This window comes from Pantherophis guttatus, chromosome 3 (assembly GCF_059756535.1).
Source record: "Pantherophis guttatus breed Tessera chromosome 3, ASM5975653v1, whole genome shotgun sequence".
In the NCBI taxonomy this organism is placed as follows: Eukaryota; Metazoa; Chordata; class Lepidosauria; order Squamata; family Colubridae; genus Pantherophis; species Pantherophis guttatus.
Window position 1 is genome coordinate 63,529,918 of NC_142065.1, and position 18,124 is coordinate 63,548,041.

An 18,124-nucleotide genomic window follows, 5' to 3' on the forward strand; every position below is an offset into this window, starting at 1 on the left:
TTCCCCTTCTAGTGGTGACAGTAGCAAGAAAATTGGCTTTATGCATACAAAACAGTGATCATACACTATTCTAAATTTAGACCACCAGGATTATTGGAAGGAAAAAAGCAAGATTCATTTACTTATAAATAATCCTATATAAGGATACCAATTCATTTAAGTTGTAAACAGTAGCAATGCTGTTATTTTACAAGTACTTGATTTTATTAAAATATACAAAATCAAATCGAAACCAAATACTAGTAGCACACTATGTGTGCATATATCATGCAGATGTGGCACACACTGATTTTTGTGGTCTCTAACACCATTCCCCAGTTTTATGTGAAATGTTACAATCTATCATCTGATCATTGTTTAAACCTTCATTGCCAAAAACAAAAAAAGCCCACCTACTCCTTTCTTTTTTAGGTGCCATATGTAGACAAAACTTGAATATACAATAAATGGGTCAAAGTACTCATTTGATTCAATAGGAAACTTGGAATTTCAAATAGATTATTAAGGCAAAGAAAAAAAAATTGGGAGGAAACTCGACAAGTTGAGGTGATGCTAAGTTATTGATGATTTGGTAAGTTGTTCTAATAAACATATTGAACTATGGCCAGAAACTAGGATGAATGTGGAACTATGTTCCAGTGAACTGCTGCAGATTACTGGCCTCTAATAAACGACAGCAGCACCATTGCTATTTTATTTATCTTATTTTTAACTACTTAATACAAAATAATTATCTAATTCTTATTCCTAGTAAGAATTTGTTACATTAAAAATGCAACCCAATAATGTGTATCACCATAAAATACTGGTCTGTATAGTTGCACCTATTCCTTAAGATATGCAAATATCTTACTTAATCACTTGTTCTGACTTATGGAAACTCTGCTTTCTTCCACTGTATTTCGAAGAGAGCAAAAATCCATGGACATACACAGTTCTTGAACATACTAGTTACTTAACTTTCTTCACAAGAGATGCTAAAAGAATAATTATGTACATATTTAGATGAAAGTGTTGACTCTTGTTATATTACCAATCCCCTCAAGTTCATGCAAACATAAGGAACATAAAACAGCCCATTCCTAAAATATGAATCTTGTTCAACAAAGACTTTCTAAATAAAAAGAAAAAAGTCTTAGTTTTTATTAAATCACTCTGTATAAAAACAGACATATATAAACATTATCCAAGATACGGAATGAAAAGAATCCCACCCCAAAAAACTTTATACAAATTTAGATCCACACAATTTAAATTGGTTTAATCTTGAAATGTAATCCAATGAGACTGAAGACTAAACACTTGAGATCTTGGACGAGATAATAAAACACTCTTAGACCTTCTGGATCCCTGGGGAGCAAAGTACAAAAAAAACACATAGTTAAAAGTAAGAAACTTTTGACATCAAAATCATTACCCTCAGAGAACTTCCAGGCCATCAAAATGTCAAACAACTTTTAAAAGCACCGTGAAATTGTCCTGCCCTCATTTTTCATTTTTAGTAAATAAAAAATACTTTTTAAATACTAAATACTTTAAACACTTTTTAATACTAAAAAAAATACTACAAATTAATGTATTACTAATATGAATTCCTCTAGTTCTTGAACCAGCAGAAACGTATTTAATAACAAGTCAGTGGGGCAATATATATACTGTAAATCGCCGGCATGATGCTTAAATAGTACTTTGTGAATCATTGATCAGGCACACAAAAACAGAAGCCTCTATGGAAATATCCCACCCAAAATGGCCATAGAATGCAATTTGCAGACACTGAAAGGTGGAGGCATGGCCAGAACAATACCAACCAGCCAAGAGGATTTTGGCAGATGCCAGCCCCTTAGACTTCTCTCCCTTGTGTGTTGAGAAAATGGAAACACTTATTTTAAAATGGGAAAAGCTAAAGCCTAATTTATGCTGCTTCCAAAGAGAGTGGGAATTACACAAAATCAGCATAAGGGCATGTGCTTTAAAAATGGAGAGTACAATATCTTCACATCATGATTAGTGGGACACGAAGAAGAGCTCTTATTTTCCACTGAGGTACACTGCATTGTTTATAAAGGCATTCAAAACAAGGCAGCTAGGATACGCTTTCATTGCTTCTGCTCTTCCTGTATCCTAAACTGGTATCATGTGATTGCTGAACTCACAGCTTTGATTCCTCTGATTCCCATTGTCTTGGAGAGATCAAATCACAATATATCAATTCTCTACAATGCTAACCTAATAAATGCAAAGAGGCGACGAACATATTATTCACTCTTCAAACAGCACTTACTTGGACTGATTCACGTCAATAAGAGAACCGATTTTTGATGTTGTGAAAGAGATATGTTCATCCCCAATCACAATTTCAAGCTCCTAGAAATAAATAAAATAAAACAACATACATTTAGGATGGATTACCATATTTATGAAGCTTGAATTTCTGTTCTCATATAACATCCATGATTATTCAAGCCCAAAGCAAGATATTCTACCTGCAAAAACAAATATTTATATTCAGCTATTTAAGGGGCTGTAGCCACTTCTTAGCAGAAAGAGCAATCTTAACCACATATTTATACTGATGGAGTTAACAAGTTAACATTACCAGAAATGCAAGGTTTATGTTGGGTGGGTTGGATGCAAATAAATAAGACTGGGATTTTTGTTTGTATTTGGGAGATTTTATTCAACTTTACATCTCTTAGCAGTCAAAAGGACCCTACACCCACTTCCTAGCCTAACCTTCCTCCAGATACCTTGGCCTTCCAACTCCAAGAATTCTTTAGTCAACTTAACTATTGCTGGGAATTCTTGAAGTTGCTTCACATATCTGGAGGGGTACCTGATTGCAACTATAACCTCATCTAGATTGATCTCTTACAGAGTGCAGGCTGTGCACAAATATATAGATTTAAAACATCTGTATGATAAATAGAAAATCTACTAACCTGCCGACCAACTCTATCTGGTGGAGGCCACAATGCATCATCTTCTTTTGTAATTTCACTGTCATCAATGATCCTCTTTAATTCTTCCATCACACTTTTATGTACGTAGGCCTAGAAACAGTGTAGAATGTTAGCATGATTCTGCCATTTTTGAAAAAAGAACATAAATGATTCATTTCTCTTCTTTTCCATTTATACAAATATCCATCTGAAGAATTCAGAAGGAAAAAAATCCAGGATGGGTACATTTGTACAATATAGTCAACTGAGAGGGATTTTACATAGAAACTTAAAACAAGTAGCAAATGAATGATTAATTTTCTGCATTCTCAAAATCATGGTCCAAGTAAAGAAATAGTTCTGAAATATCATAAGTTTATTTACTACTCAGATATACTGAAACAGTCCACTTACTTCTTTTCTGATCATGACATCATTTTTGTAATTACTGTTATTTGCATATCTCAGTTTACCTGTTGAAAAAAGATTACACTGAACATTACAAGAAAAGCGTAAACAAAAGAGCATTTCATTTAATTTCAGTTCGCTGCAATATAACATATTGATTATAGTTCCACAAATTAAGCAAAGAACAAGGAAGTGTAAGCAGTTGCACTCAAGCCAGTGAAAAAGGATTACTGGTGCACAGTTTCCTCAAAACTCTTAATTTCTGAGGTCCTTGCTCCCCTTTAACTACTGTAAGCAATGTTTAGTTATGCTGATTCTGCTGTTATTCTAAGATCAAAATTTATAGGTAGGCTTCACTCAAGTGCAAGGAAACTGTTCTGGATGCTATTGAAATGGACACTTTCCTACTAAGCTAACCAGTCCAGGGGTTGATGATGAAGAGTTTGGCTACTTAGTGATTCCAGGAACAGTAATTATTTTTTTCCAATGTGTATTCTTATTTGATCCTTTCCTTATCTCGGAATCCGTTGCTGCATTTGGATTCCTACAAAAACGTTTCATATCCTGCTCTCCTTCAAGTAATGAGCAATTTAGCTTTAATCCCCGCATAAGCAACTCATTTTTTATTCGACCACAATAACCTATGAGATCCCCTTTGCTCATCTTCTCTCTCCAGAAGCTACAATTGCAACCTGTCAGAGCCCAACCTAATATGAGAAAATTCCGCCGATCGTCCTAACACAGCCCAGGTGCCGTCTCGTATAAACCTCAGCAAACACCAACCTCTCCTTCCTCCACCGGGTCCCCTCCTCCCATCCGATTCACCGGCACAAGCAAGATCTATTCTTCCCCCCGCAAACATCTCCCCATCCTCTCCCGCCCCTCGACCCCCCCGCCTCTTGCTCCGGGACCGACAAACACGGGGAGCCTCACCGTCAGGACGGAACTCGAATTCGAGAAACTCATGGCCAAACTTGCCCTTGTGCCCAACGTAGTAGCGCAAATAGAAATCGCTCGCCATGATCGAAGCGCTCCCGCCGGGGAAACCACCATGCACTGCGCACGGCAAAGCTTAGCTTATACGAAGGGGCGCCCGAAATAGACGTCATCAACCGGAAGAGTCGCACAAGAGGATTCGCCTTGCCTCTCCTTCTTTTTCGCATGCGCAAATAGTGGGTTCCATAGATTTATACTATGTAGAGGCGCGCGTCGCTCGACCCGTTAGAGTACTTCGGGTTTAGGAGACCCGTTTGTCTTTCAATAAGAAATTCCATGACTTTTCACTACAGAGTGAACAATGCCGGAAACGGTTACTGCGACTAATGCGGAACCATCATCAGTAATTGGAGAACTAAGCAACTAAAATAAGTGCCTGATTCCCCGACTCTTTTTCAAGCCAATTGGTTGACTCTTTTTCAAGCCAATTGGTTGAGACTGGATGTAGGAAATCCGAACTGTAGCCTCTCCATCAAACTGGAGCAAGCAGAGATCCCAATTGAAGAGAATATTGGATTATTTTAGTTACTTTAGCTACCAAAAGGTATATGTTTTAAGGATGTTAAGAGATTGCATCTCTTGAAGTTGCCAGCAATCTATAACAGTTTATGTCCTTATGCCTACAACAGATTTCAGTCTTATAACTAGCCAATTGGCTGATACAAAGAAAGTTAGGTAGCATGGTTGGTCCTGGATTTTACGGTACTTTATGGGAGATCTTCAGGGCATTTTAAGATGGTAAAAGGTTAGAGACAGTCTTGTCTAGTGGTTAAGGCACCAGTGTTACAGGTGTTATGTTTACCTTATACGCAGCTCTTATCATTTCTCTCTATTGTATTTGTTTCCTGTATCACATTGCTATTCTATGATTCATACCTGTTGTATTCTCACTCTCTAGGATGATGGCTCAGGGGTGAAATGTAAAATTTGTTACTACCGGTTCTGTGGGTGTGGCTTGGTGGTGGGGATAATGTGACTTGGTGGGTGTGGCCAACTTTTTTTTTTTTTTAAACTTTTCAAAGCATTTTTTCTAATGCTTTGAAAAGCCTCTGCCGATCAGGCAACTCAGTTGGGATCGTCAGAGACTTTTCAAAGCAATTTTTTACCACCTCTTCAGCCAAGAGGTTGCAGAAAAAAATGCTTTGAAAAGCTCTGACGATCCCAGCTGAGCCGCGCAATCATCAGAGGCTTTTTTTTTTTTACTTTTAAAAGCATTTTGTTTGTCGGAAGAGGTTATAGAAAAAATGCTTTTAAAAGTAAAAAAAAAAAAAAGCCTCTGATGATCCTGTGGCTCAGCTGGGCATAGTGGGGGGGGGGGGAGGGATTTTTGCTACCTGTTCTCCGAACCACCTGCCGCCATCACTACCGGATTGGGCAATCCGGTCCGAACTGGGAGCATTTCACCCCTGTGATGGCTTCTGAAAAGTGATGGCTTGTGTTGTGTTTACGTACTCCATGTGAAACATGGTGTCAGAGGCTTCTGAATCTGTGCTGTCTCTACACATTTGATGCATGCTGGCCTAGCACATAGCGGTCCTGTCCTGGAAGCCAAGCATTTGAAGCAAGAAAATCAGCATCATGGCGGCCGCTAACAGCATACTACTGCCTGAGGCAATGAGGGTGAATGGGGATTGCAGCAGTAACTGGGACAACTTCAGAGAAGAATTTGAGGATTACTCCCTAGCCACAGGCTTAAATGACAAGCCGGCAGCAGTGCAGGCAGCCACGTTGAGGAGGCTGATGGGCGGCGAATGCACAATTTAACCCTTACAGAGGAGCAAAAAAGTGATCCTAAAGCCATTTTAGATGCCTTAGAAGTCTTTTTCAGATCCTCTAAAAATGTCATATATGAAGCTGAATTTGGCAGCTGTAAGCAAGAAGAAGGTGAATGAATAGACAGTTTCGTCACATGGCTAAGAGGAAAAGCTGCAAACTGTGAGTATGGCTCTGTGAGAGATTAATTTATTCTTGATAAAATAATTCTGGGTATCACTAGTGAAAACACACACCACCGCCTTTTGAGAGAATATAATTTAAGTTTACAAGCAGCAATTGAGGTATGTTGTACCACAGAACCTGTTGACAAATAGATGAAAGCTTTGGAGCAGGGTAAACATTGACAGTGTCAATGCAGTTTCCAAATAATAGCTAAGCATGAAGAACCATCACCACAAGCGCCAGCACAAACTTCATCCACACAACTCACCTGGGAGCAAACCAGTATCATGCAAGTACTATGGCAGTGCGTGTGTACAATAGAAAGAGCAGTATGGGAAAATCTGCAGAGCATGTGACTTCATCACCATGTCATCCAAAAGCTAATGGCAAAGCTGAATCAGCTGAGAAGATTGTTAAGAGTTTATGCAAGAAAGCACAAAGTGATGGGTAAAGATTCATGGAAGGCCATTCTACATTGAAGAAATACTCCAACTGAGGGCAAAGACAGTAGTCTGGCACAGACCAATGTCAAGGAGACTAAAGACCTCCTTACCATAAGTTGCTTGAGCCCTCTGTGATACAGGGTGCCCCAGAAAAGTTACAGCTTAAGAGACAAGCATTCAAGGTAAGATATGACAAATCAGTCAGATTTTCCAGAGTTGAATATTGGGGAATGAATCCGCATGAAACTGCTGCCTGGAGATCGAACAGGTTGCTGGAAAATGGGTATCTGTTCACAACAGATGGCACCACGCTCCTATCTATTCCCTCTGGACATTGAGGGAACTCTCTATTGTCACAATTGTGTGGATCTGCGGGTGGCTGAGCAGCCTGATTCTCCATATCCAGTGGCCAGGCCAGATTCACCTGGTATTACCAGGCCACACTTACCCACTGACAATAGGGAATGCAGAGTGTTGCTGCCACAGACCAATGTTAATGACAATCCTGAGCAAGCCAGTATACCTGAGAGCACTCAAATGCAGAACGTCCCAGTAAGTGGTGAGAAGAGCCCAGCAACCTCAGCAAGGTCAGAGAAACTTAGTACAAAGAGGGCCAGTCTTCACCTGTAGTGGCAGATGTTCACAACCACCCAACAGACTTAACCTATAGAAAATGTTGGTATTGGTTCTTATTCGAAATTTCACACTGTTGTTTGGTTAACATGATGTTAAAGATGTTGCAGGTGTTACGTTTATCTTATATGCAGCTCTATCATCCATCTCTATTGTATTTGTTTCCTGTATCATATTGCTATTCTATGATTTATCTTTATTGTTCCTGCTCCTGTTGTATTTCTCACTCTAATAATAAGATGGCTTCTGCACAGTGATGGCTTGTATTGTATTTACTTACTCCATATGAAATAACCAGGTTGTAAACAAGGACACTTGAGTTGTAATCCAACTCTCTTAATTATCAATTTCTTAGAGACCGTTTGAAATTACGACAGACCATCCAAAAGCTACTTCTGACCAGATTCCAGAGTTGGTCATGAAACTGCACCCACTTCAGTTACATAACATTTCAGATGCTTGGCAACTGGCTCACCTTAATGGCTGGTTGCAACACTCTGTAGTCACATTTTTTTTTCTGGTTCCCAGCCTTTTTGGAATACATTGATTTACTTAACGACCATGCCATTTGCTTAATGACCACCCAAAAAAGTCATAAAATTTGTTGGGGTTGTCACATGGATACTTTGATCTATGAGCTTCATAACTTAACAGAAATTCCAGGCTCCATTATGGTTGTAAGTTAAGGACTACCTGTACTGCTGTTGGTAGCTTTCCCATCACATCTAAAATTTAGATTCTGGGTTCATTATTAATTAGTATAAAAATGTTGAATCTGTAGTCAGCGGCCTTTTTTAGTCTCTGTAGTAAAATATATTAAGAAGAGTCTCATAGCCAAGAGATAGAATGCATTATGTACAGGAAAGGATGATTTGTATCAGTGAGTAAAATTTCAGGTTTGGTAACATGGTGAGAATTTGGTGGTTTGGTCAAAACTTCATTTTCTTGTCAACTGTGTGATAGCAATGCTAAGGGAAGAGAGCATAAGATCGAAGGGTGTTTGGAAATTAGTTTTAGCAAAGTGGGACTCTTAAATATTCTTATAGCCTTAATAAAGATGTTATCAGTTAAATGACATTTGGCAGATTTTTAAACTCTTCCTAATTGCAAAATCCACTGTGGAAAAAAAGACATATATTCTATTTTCTGGGGTTAGGAGATTCTTAAAGAATTTTGAGACTGTATTGTGGGCATTTGTACTGAATTTTACTGGTTTTGGCCATTTGCAAATATTGCTTTACTTGGTGTGGTCAGTCACAAGCTTCCCAAAAGTCAATCTGAACAGGATGTTCTCTAATAAACCCTAGTTTGTATTTTTTTCCCAGAGGTGCCAGAAACTCTTTCAACGAAAGCGTTGGTTTGCAACCATTCCCTTTTATATTTTCTACAACCCAAAGCCATTTTTAGAAACATATTTGATGTAAGAAACTTGTATTTCAGTTGGCAGCATGCAACTTCTTGTTTAATGTTTAAATTTACATTCCTGAGCCAAGTCTTCAGAAAATTCAGAAAGACCCAAACAATCTCCAACATTTGAGGTCCCATATAAAAAAATATATAAAATGCCAGGAAAATAAAACAATTAAGTTCTACTATAAGGACAATGTAACCTCCCACAATTATTTACTGACTACATTTTGAACTTGAGACCCAGACCAACAGGCCTGTTTTCTGATTGACCTCAGGCATAACAATTACATGGAAGCTCAGAAAGATGTAAAGATTGGTCAGAAAGAAATTTAGCTGAGAGAAATATATCCAGGCTTCTTTAACCACTGCAACACACTAATAAAATGCGATTGCATAACTTTCATGATATTAAGACTTAAGATAAGTCATTGAATCTATCAGAGGAAGAAGTCTGTGAACAAATATTCACCCTCTTAGTTTCAGGAGCATTGGAAAATTGGATGCCTATGAGGCACCAGAGAATCTCCAAATGACTTAATAAAGCTATGTGCAGGCTTGCAGAGTTATGTTTGAAGTCAACTTACGTTTTCTTCAGCTCCACCATTAAAAATAACACAATACACATTGCAAATAAGTCAATAAAAAATTTAATCTCTCTATAGAAACAGTACACAGTCTTACAAATGTATTCATTTGGTTTTTCAGTACCCTCTATGGATGTAAGTATCAGAAACATTAGAAACAGCAGAGTCCTCCCTTCTCCATACCCCTAACCCAATGTTTCTCAATCTTGGCAAGTTTAAGGTATGTGGACTTCAGCTCACAGAATTCCCCTACTAGCATACTGGCTGGGGAATTCTAGGATTTGAAGTCCACATATCTTAAAGTTACTAAGGTTGAAAAGTACCACCCTAAACCATTTGTTCAGAATAAAAACAAACAGAAAAGGCACCACGCAAGAACGCTGCATCCTAATGGAATTTCATTATGACAAGACAAAGCTCAAAAATGATTACTGTACAGTGATAAACAAATTTTGAATGTTCCCAGTTTTGTATTGAAAATATTATTTTTATTTTAAGGAAAATTTGATTATCAACTCGATGTAGTTACAAATCTGTCATGTTGGAAATCAGGAAAACCGAGTAATTTACAATGGTTTGGAGAAAAATTCCAGCATTATACATAGGATTTGTACAAGGTTTTACTTTTTTTTTTGAAAAAAGTATCAAAATGGTAAATTATTCAAATCTATATACAGTTTGAGGTTAGTTACAGTTATTACATACAAAGCCTTTTTCTTTATTTTATAATTTTGTTCATGCACACAGTGCATGGTTTTGTAGTAACTGAGTAGAGCAGCTTTAAATATTTTCTTTTCCCTCTACATTTTTCTTCAGAAGCGTGTATTTAACTCTAAAGCTTCTTTCTCAAAATCTAGCAGAAAGAAATAGACATCCTTCTCAATACCCATTATAAACAAGCAGCAAAGTGAATAAACTTTCCAAGGTGCAGATTCTATTATACTCTTTTAACTTCTCACTCACTTATCCTTAACATGAAGGACCAGTTTAGGCATATTGGTATTTGTCATCAAGATGACTTCCTATTATCAGAGAGTCATCTTGAATATTATGACTTACATCAATGAATATATATTTTTAGTAGTTGAACAGCCATCATAAACATGGGATACTCTGTGTGTATACATGTCATCGTATAAACTGGAAGCAATTTTGCAACCATTAGATCAGGGCTGTCAAACCTGCGTCATCACGTGACATATTGGGACTTTTTTCCCCTTAACTGGGTGGGGGCGTGGACAGCATGTGACGCATCTGGCCTGCGGGCAGCGAGTTTGAGACCCCTGCATTAGATCATCTGTTTTGTTTGCAGAGAAAATCTTTGAAGTCTATAAAAGTACAAGATTGTCTTTGTATCACTACATTTCAAGCAAAAGTTCAATTTGTTATGAAATTGATTCTATGAAGGGCAGAATTTTTTTTAAAACCAACCCAGGATTACAGTGTTTCATACAGTCAGTACAAGAGTTGCAATTCAAGGCTACCAGGCAGTACAGAGGAGATATAATAGCCACCTACTGGAACTGCTATGCTTAATAGATATTGCTTATTCATAATTATTTATAAGAGATCCTAGGCAAAAAATAATTCTACAGCATTTTCAGTTTCACAGCTCAGTTTTCTAGTGCATGCAAATAGCTATCCAGAGCACCAAAATTAAGGAATTTAACAAGATTGCAAATTCCTGTTCAGCCTAGCACTGGTATCTGCAATAGCCACAATCATGGGGAAATGACATTACATATGCAGTGACAGGCAAAACCCAGCTTTATGTATTAGTGCCCTGATGACCGACACAAATATATGTAAGTCATGGTGTTTGGGTCATGACATTGTGCACTTTCTTTTTGTCACATGCCCACCATCCTCCCCCCATGGAGATTTATGCTCACTAGTTAATGTCATGGCCAGGCATTTCCTTTCAACTTCACTACCTCATGAGAAATTGCAGTTACCCTGTTTGTTTAAAAAAAACTCTCTCTGGAATTATTCTGGGACATGCATTATCAGAATGCCTCTCCAGATCAGGTGGATCTTTTTAGTCCTTTCCATTAACCCACATCATCTGGAGAAAAAAAATATATTCAGGAGTACACCCAAGCTCACTGGTAACTAACTTTTAAGATAAAAAAAATGAGTTCCAGGGAGGTCATGAGATTATTTAGTTTAACGCTCAGAAGTGGTTCTTCAGGATACCTCCATCAGTCCTATGGTTTACACTATGGGTCTCCAACCTTGGCAACTTTAAGACTTGTGGACTTCAACTCCCAAAGTTCTCTGGGAACTCCCAAAGTTCTCAAAGAACTCTGGGAGTTGAAGTCCACAAGTTTCAAAGTTGGAGACCCCTGGTTTACACTGTTGTGCTTTTCATTTGGGTACAACCAGATCAAAAAATTGTTCAACAATTGGATCAACAGCAAAATCCAAATAAATAAGTGGGCCCACTGATCATATAATAGTTTATACCAATAAAGATGTGCCACTTTGACTTTCGTAAATTTTGGGTTTTTTCCCCTCTAGAATTCTCTTTTGTAATTAGCTGAATATTGAATTAAATATGGTGGATCCAAGCAACACTTAATACAGTATTAAACTACCTGGACAGTTCTTTATCGTGACCTAAATTCTTCAATAATACTTCCCTATAATTTAGCCCTGTTCAGCAAAATCCTTTCCAGTTGTAATTCAAAGTTTCTTGTTTACAGGTCCAGCAATTTTTACTGCTTCCAGTTGCTTGTGGCTGGAAAATTTATGATCAATTGCTTCTTTTCTAACCATTGTATAATTGCTCCAAGATCAGTTTCTGGATTTTTTTTTTGTGTGTGTGTGTATTACAACTCTACATTTTTCCCTCTTTTAATCATTTACTTGGGAAATTTACAAGGGAAATACAATTTCCCACAGGAAGAGAAAATTACTTTAGGTTAGGCTAATTAAAAGAGACCATTCAAAGTGCAATTAACCAAATGTAATTAACAAGATTCAATGAAACAGTAATATCTGCAAATAGGAAACTTAAATTAGAAGCATAGGATACCCCAATAGCACAACATTTGTGCTATTCCTACAGCAAGTAGACAAGCTGTAATCTTTTTAATACTACTTCCTCCCCCACCCCTGCACATTATATTCTTTGATGTCATCAACTTCACTTTGATTCTTTATAAACTTTGAATAAATGGGGAATGAGAATTCCAGGGAAAAGGACTATAATCTTGGATCATTAATTCCACTAATTTGAATCAACAGCAAAGATTACTAGCAGAATAATGGCTTCATCAGAATAATTTCATCAGATTTGGCTTAAAACTGATTCCATATATTTGGAATAGCTTCCAATGTCTTCAGCCCACTAAAACCAGTGTTTCCATAATCTTATGCATTCTTACAGTAAAAAGCAGCAAGTCCCACTGAATGCCATGAGACTTACTTTTAAAAATATATACGTAGAATTGTTCTGCACAGGTGAGATACTGGAGAAAAAAATCCTTTCTTACATTCATTTAATAAGCTCTAAAAGAAAACTAGGTATAATTGGTGAACACTCTTTTTTTAACCAATAATGAAGCTTTATAACGCTTAAAAATTAATAAGGCTAACCAATATATGGCTACTTTGAAGAGTGGTCACCAAGAGTGGGCTCTTTTCTTAAAAACTGTATTACAGATGGCATCTTAAATTTGCTTATATCTTGCCAGGTTAATGATTTGGGATGTATGGGCACTGTCCTCCATTTTACAGGGCGATGCTTGTAGCAATGTTCTGAGCTTCTCCATTTACTGAAAAAGAGTACCTCTGTTAACCCAGGCTTTTAGGAGCACAAATATTCTTTCTGATAAAAGCAGATGGGAAATCTTTGCAAGGGGCTCATTATTGGCATGAGAACTCTGCCTTTTGCTGGGTGTGCAAGCGTCAGAGGCATAAACAGGTCTACCTTGCAGGCCCGGGTAGTCCTTAACTTACAACCATTTGTTTAGCGACGGTTCCAAATTACAACAGCACTGAAAAAAATGATGTAATCTGATCCTTGCACTTACAACTGTTGCAGGATCCCCACAGTCACATGATCAAAATGTGGGTGCTTGACAACTGGCAATTTATGACAATTGCAGGTTCCTGGGGTCATGTGATTGACATTTGCTACTTTTCCAGCCAATTTCAATGGGGAAACCAGACTCACTTGGCTCACTTAACATGGCTTACTTACAACTGCAGTGGTTAATTTAACCATGCAAAATGGTAGTAAAATCATGCTCAGCTCACTTAATGACTGTCCTGCTTAGCAGTGGAAATTCTGGTTCCAACAGTGGTTGTAAATTGAGGATTATCTGCAGAGTTTGGTTTGTTCATGATGGGGACACTTTAGTTTCTTGATCATTTTTGGATTATCTTATTGTAACATCTATGATTCTCACTCAGTGGCTTTAGACTTTGTAGCAAAGTTTTCACTAAACATCCTTTAAGAATTAAATTACTCTATTTATCATAGAGCTGAGCTATTCTTTCTAAAATATATTCATATATGTATATTTATATATGTGAATGTCTAAATACCTATCCAGCCTTGATAGATATACAAATTATCTCTGCAATACGAGTCAAATGTAAAAAAAAAATATAAATACTTTTGTCCTCTACATATATGTACAGCTCAAATTTGATATTCAGAATTTGTTAATAAATATTCTAAATGGTTTATACAGATCTCTCTTTCTGTCCGTATATTGATAAGATAGCCACAAAGTATGCTTGACATATTTACAAAACATCTATAAATATAATTTTTAGAAATGATGTGTAAGCTGCTGATCCTTGGGTTGGGCTGGCAGCATTCAGTAGTAGGCTCCTCACTATTACAGATGGATAGTGCAAGAAGTTAAAAGGGTGTATAAAAGATTATACATACAAAACTCTCACATCCTTTGGATGTTTGCAGTTCATTACAACTTTGTGGTTACCCTTTTGCAACATAAATATAAAGGAGAGGAGAAGGAAAGAGAAGAAGGTGGATTCCATTAGCCACAGTAGACAGGTTCAGTGCATTTCTTTTGATCCATTAACCATGGAAATGGAGTCGGTTTATTCCTCATGGTAGCCCATCATCTTCTAGACTTAGTGCCACACGCTGTTGAGAAAGACAAAGTATTTGACTTTGATAAAAATGAATTGGAAATTTCATTACGTGGCAACGGTGAACATATTATAGCTAAGATCTATAAAATGTTATTGAAATTGAATTTGGGAAATGAACATGTAAAACATTGTATGATTCAGTGAGCAAGGAATTTTGGATATAATGTGATGCTTGAACATTGGGAAAATATGTGGATGAAGGGTTTAAAATTTACATTAAATTATAATATAAAAGAAAATTTCTATAAGATGATGTATCGTTGGTATTTAACACCAGATAAGTTATCTAAGATGTATAAAGGCATGTCAAATGAGTGTTGGAAGTGTGAAAGTAAAGAAGGGACTTTTTATCATCTATGGTGGACATGTGATAAAGCAAAAAAATGTTGGAGTATGATTCATATTTTAATATGGATTAAAAAATGAAATGGAGATTAAAAACAAAACCAGAACTTTTCCTTTTGGGCCTAATGGAAAAAGCTGAAGAAAAAAATTGGAACTTTATTACTACAAATGTTGACAGCATCAAGACTATTGTATGCACAAAAATGGAAGGACACTTTGATTCCTACTATGGATGAAGTGGCAGAAGTTGGCTGAAATGGTAAAACTGACCACTTTGATTAAAGAAAAGAACATCAGTACTTTTGTTTCCACATGGTCACCGCTTCTGAACTTTGTGCTTGATGTGGAAAAGAATGAAACTCTGACTTTTGGGTTTTACATATTAGACTGATAGATCTTTATAGAAATGACTTGCTCATACTATTATGGAAAAGCTGTGATTTCATATTAATGCCTTATTTTACTGTAACAGAGAGACTCGGAAGTCAATGCTTCTTTTTCTCCCCCCTTATCTTTCCTTACTTTTCTTCCCCCTTTCCCCGCCCCATCACTGCTCTTCTAGTTACTTTTGTATTTTGTATTTTATAATACTGTATAACTCAATAAAAATGTTTAAATGTAAGATATTTAAGCATTTTGAGATAAGCCAGACAGATTTGAGAGGATGCCCCTTCCATGCAATGATCATATTTTCCACTACTACAGTAGTGGCCAAAATTGTGGAAACTTTTTGGGAAAAGTGTATTTTTGAGGTTTGATGGCTAATAACATCACTTTTTTTTGGAGTTTCAAGATAATCATATTCCACTGCTGGAACGGCCTGGGAATAGCCCAGACCTTAATCCAATTGAAAATCTATGGAGCCGACTAAAGAAACTTGTTAGTCAGAAGCGACCCAGCAATAAAACCCAGTGACCAGTAATAGAAGCAATCATTCAATCTTGGTTTCACATTATAACAGCTGCAGAACTAAAAGACTTGGTTCACTCTATAGGAACACGTTGTAAGGCTGTCATGCTAAAGGTTACCCAACTAATCTTTCCATTGATATATAATTTTATGGTACTACTCCAAAAAAAAGTGGTGTTATTAGCTAGTTTTAGAAAATACTTTTCCCAAAAGGTTTCCACAATTTTGGCCACTACTGTATACCATGCCCCAGAAAGGAGTATGCCTCTCTAAAATACATTGGCAAAGACATTTAAGCTTATTGTCTATTTATCCCTACACCATTAGCAGTACCCATCTGAATGGCACCTCTCCTTCCTTTGTATAAGAAGATAAATGTGTAAACTACTTTGTTGTACACTGAGATAGTTTGCTTTGGGAGAAAAGGAGAGACATGCAACCTTATACTGAACCTGATTCAAGGAGTGTTCAGCCATAAAAATAAGATTAAGTGCTTATTTATTAAAGTTATATATCTCAAGTTTCAATGTATTGCTTGACAATGATTTTGTCAAGCACCAGGGAAATCAGGAGATCCAGGCAGTTCGAATGGGTATAAAGTTTTATTGCAAGGTTAAGCTTTCTACAAGAATCTGAACTCCTAACAGCCAAAGAAAATTGGTGGCAAATAAGGGTAGAAGGAATTCAAGGTGGGCTGGACTTGCTTGTGGGTATGTAGGGACTCATGACTGATGATGCGTTTGACCCTTCCCTTGGGCTCAGCCTGATCATCTCCTACATATTTATAGCAAAACATCCACAATAACAAACACTAAATACTACAGTAGCAGGACTCAAATGAATACAGTGGACAGTGTAGTAGACAGTGGATAAAGCATTTACTTACTGCTGGGTATACGTGACCAATCTGTACTGTTCGCCCAATATGGATTTCATCCTCATCTTCTTCTTCCGTAGTCTTCCTGTACACAGGATTATCAAAATTCATGCTTTTTGTATTTTTCCTCTTCCAGTTTCGCCAGATGAGATACCCACCTGTGCATAGTAAACCGATCACCACTAGAACAAAAAAGGATAGGGGAATTGGAGAAAAAAATAAAAAGTATTAGCTGTCTCAGAAAGGCCATCATATTTCAACTGGCTCACCCATGGATTCAAGGTGTTGGTCACCACCTTTAAAGCGCTCCATGGCATAGGACCCGGGTACCTCAGAGACCGACTTCTGCCACCAATAGCCTCCCACCGGCCAGTTCGCTCTCACAGAGAGGGTCTCCTCAGGGTGCCATTGGCCAAGTTATGTCGGCTGGCGACACCCAGGGGGAGGGCCTTCTCTGTGGGAGCCCCAGCCCTGTGGAATGAACTGCCCCCGGAAATGCGTAAGATCTCCGACCTCCAGGTATTTCACTGTGCACTCAAGACCCTGTTGTTCCGTCAGGCCGGCTATCAACATAATAATTTTAAATTGGATGTTTAAAATTTCTGGGGTTTTAAATTGAGCCGAATTATTTAATAATTTTAAATTATTTTAATTGATGTTTGTCTTGTGCTTTTAATAGGCTGTACACCGCCCTGAGTCCTTTGGGAGAAGGGCGGTATAGAAATAAAATTATTTATCTATCTATCTATCTATCTATCTATCTATCTATCTATCTATCTATCTATCTATCTCTCTTCTGAGTTTGTTATGATAGGCCAGGATAGCAAAACCAAAACGAATGGCAAGATAGCAAACACTTACTTACCAATAGGAACAACAATTCCGATAATGGCTGCCATCACAGTTGAGCCAAAAGCCTGGCCATTGTTGGCATCTGCAATTAGAGAAGAACAACTCAGATTCCTATAAAGGACAACTATAAGGACGGCAGCAGTTGCCAAGTTCCACATAGGTGGAAAATTCAAAAAGCACAGATTTCAGAAAAGCAATTTTAATGCTAATCCAGGAAGTGAAAACTGTAAGGCAGTTTTTCCAGGTAACCAAATGAAGGCAGAGTCTCTGAAATGCTTTCTAAACCTAACATTCTAGTTGTCACATGTAAGCTGAGTTCCCTCTTTTTACATGTGTGATGTGTGTGTGTGTGTGTGTGTGTGTAGGGGGAGAGGGAGGGAGGGAGAGAGAGGGAGGGAGGGAGAGAGGGAGGGAGAGCCAGAGAGAGAGAGCCTAGTATAAGAAATCCTGAAAGTTCACATACTCAGTTGTGTGTGCATAAAATTTAGGCATTGGATTTTTAGACCAACAATGTGTGTCTGGATTTTCACCCTCAACTGGTGAGAGTATATGTAAACATATTACCAAATCTATGGATTTGGTATTCCTGAAACACTTTTAGGTACACTGAAGAAATTTCTTCCAAAAAGCCCCAAACTAGATTATGGCAACATG

The 18,124-nt window shown here is 37.5% G+C and overlaps 2 protein-coding genes and 1 long non-coding RNA gene across 4 annotated transcripts in view; 1 reads left to right on the forward strand and 2 right to left on the reverse strand.

Moving 5' to 3' along the window:
* Positions 1–182: 182 nt before the first annotated feature.
* Positions 183–4,521, reverse strand: MAGOH (mago homolog, exon junction complex subunit). Its single transcript, XM_034415107.3, has 5 exons — positions 4,284–4,521; positions 3,357–3,415; positions 2,943–3,053; positions 2,285–2,367; positions 183–1,350 (listed from the first exon to the last, which is right to left on the reverse strand). Exons 1-5 carry the CDS (start codon positions 4,369–4,371, stop codon positions 1,251–1,253), a joined length of 441 nt encoding a protein of 146 aa, XP_034270998.1. The 5' UTR covers positions 4,372–4,521; the 3' UTR covers positions 183–1,250.
* A 4,880-nt stretch (positions 4,522–9,401) lies between these two features.
* LRP8 (LDL receptor related protein 8) overlaps positions 9,402–18,124 on the reverse strand; it is a 217,842-nt gene continuing 209,119 nt past the window's right edge. For both annotated transcript variants that reach the window (XM_034415108.2, XM_087889738.1), the window contains exons 17-19: positions 17,484–17,552; positions 16,628–16,800; positions 9,402–14,479 (exon numbers count right to left, since the gene is read on the reverse strand). In XM_034415108.2, the coding sequence (XP_034270999.1) occupies positions 14,441–14,479; positions 16,628–16,800; positions 17,484–17,552 (281 nt within the window). In that variant the 3' untranslated portion in view covers positions 9,402–14,440. The remainder of the gene's footprint in view (positions 14,480–16,627; positions 16,801–17,483; positions 17,553–18,124) is intronic.
* Positions 11,422–15,454, forward strand: LOC148114615 (uncharacterized). Its single transcript, XR_015733105.1, has 2 exons — positions 11,422–11,607; positions 11,690–15,454. It is a non-coding gene; the product is annotated as an uncharacterized LOC148114615 (long non-coding RNA).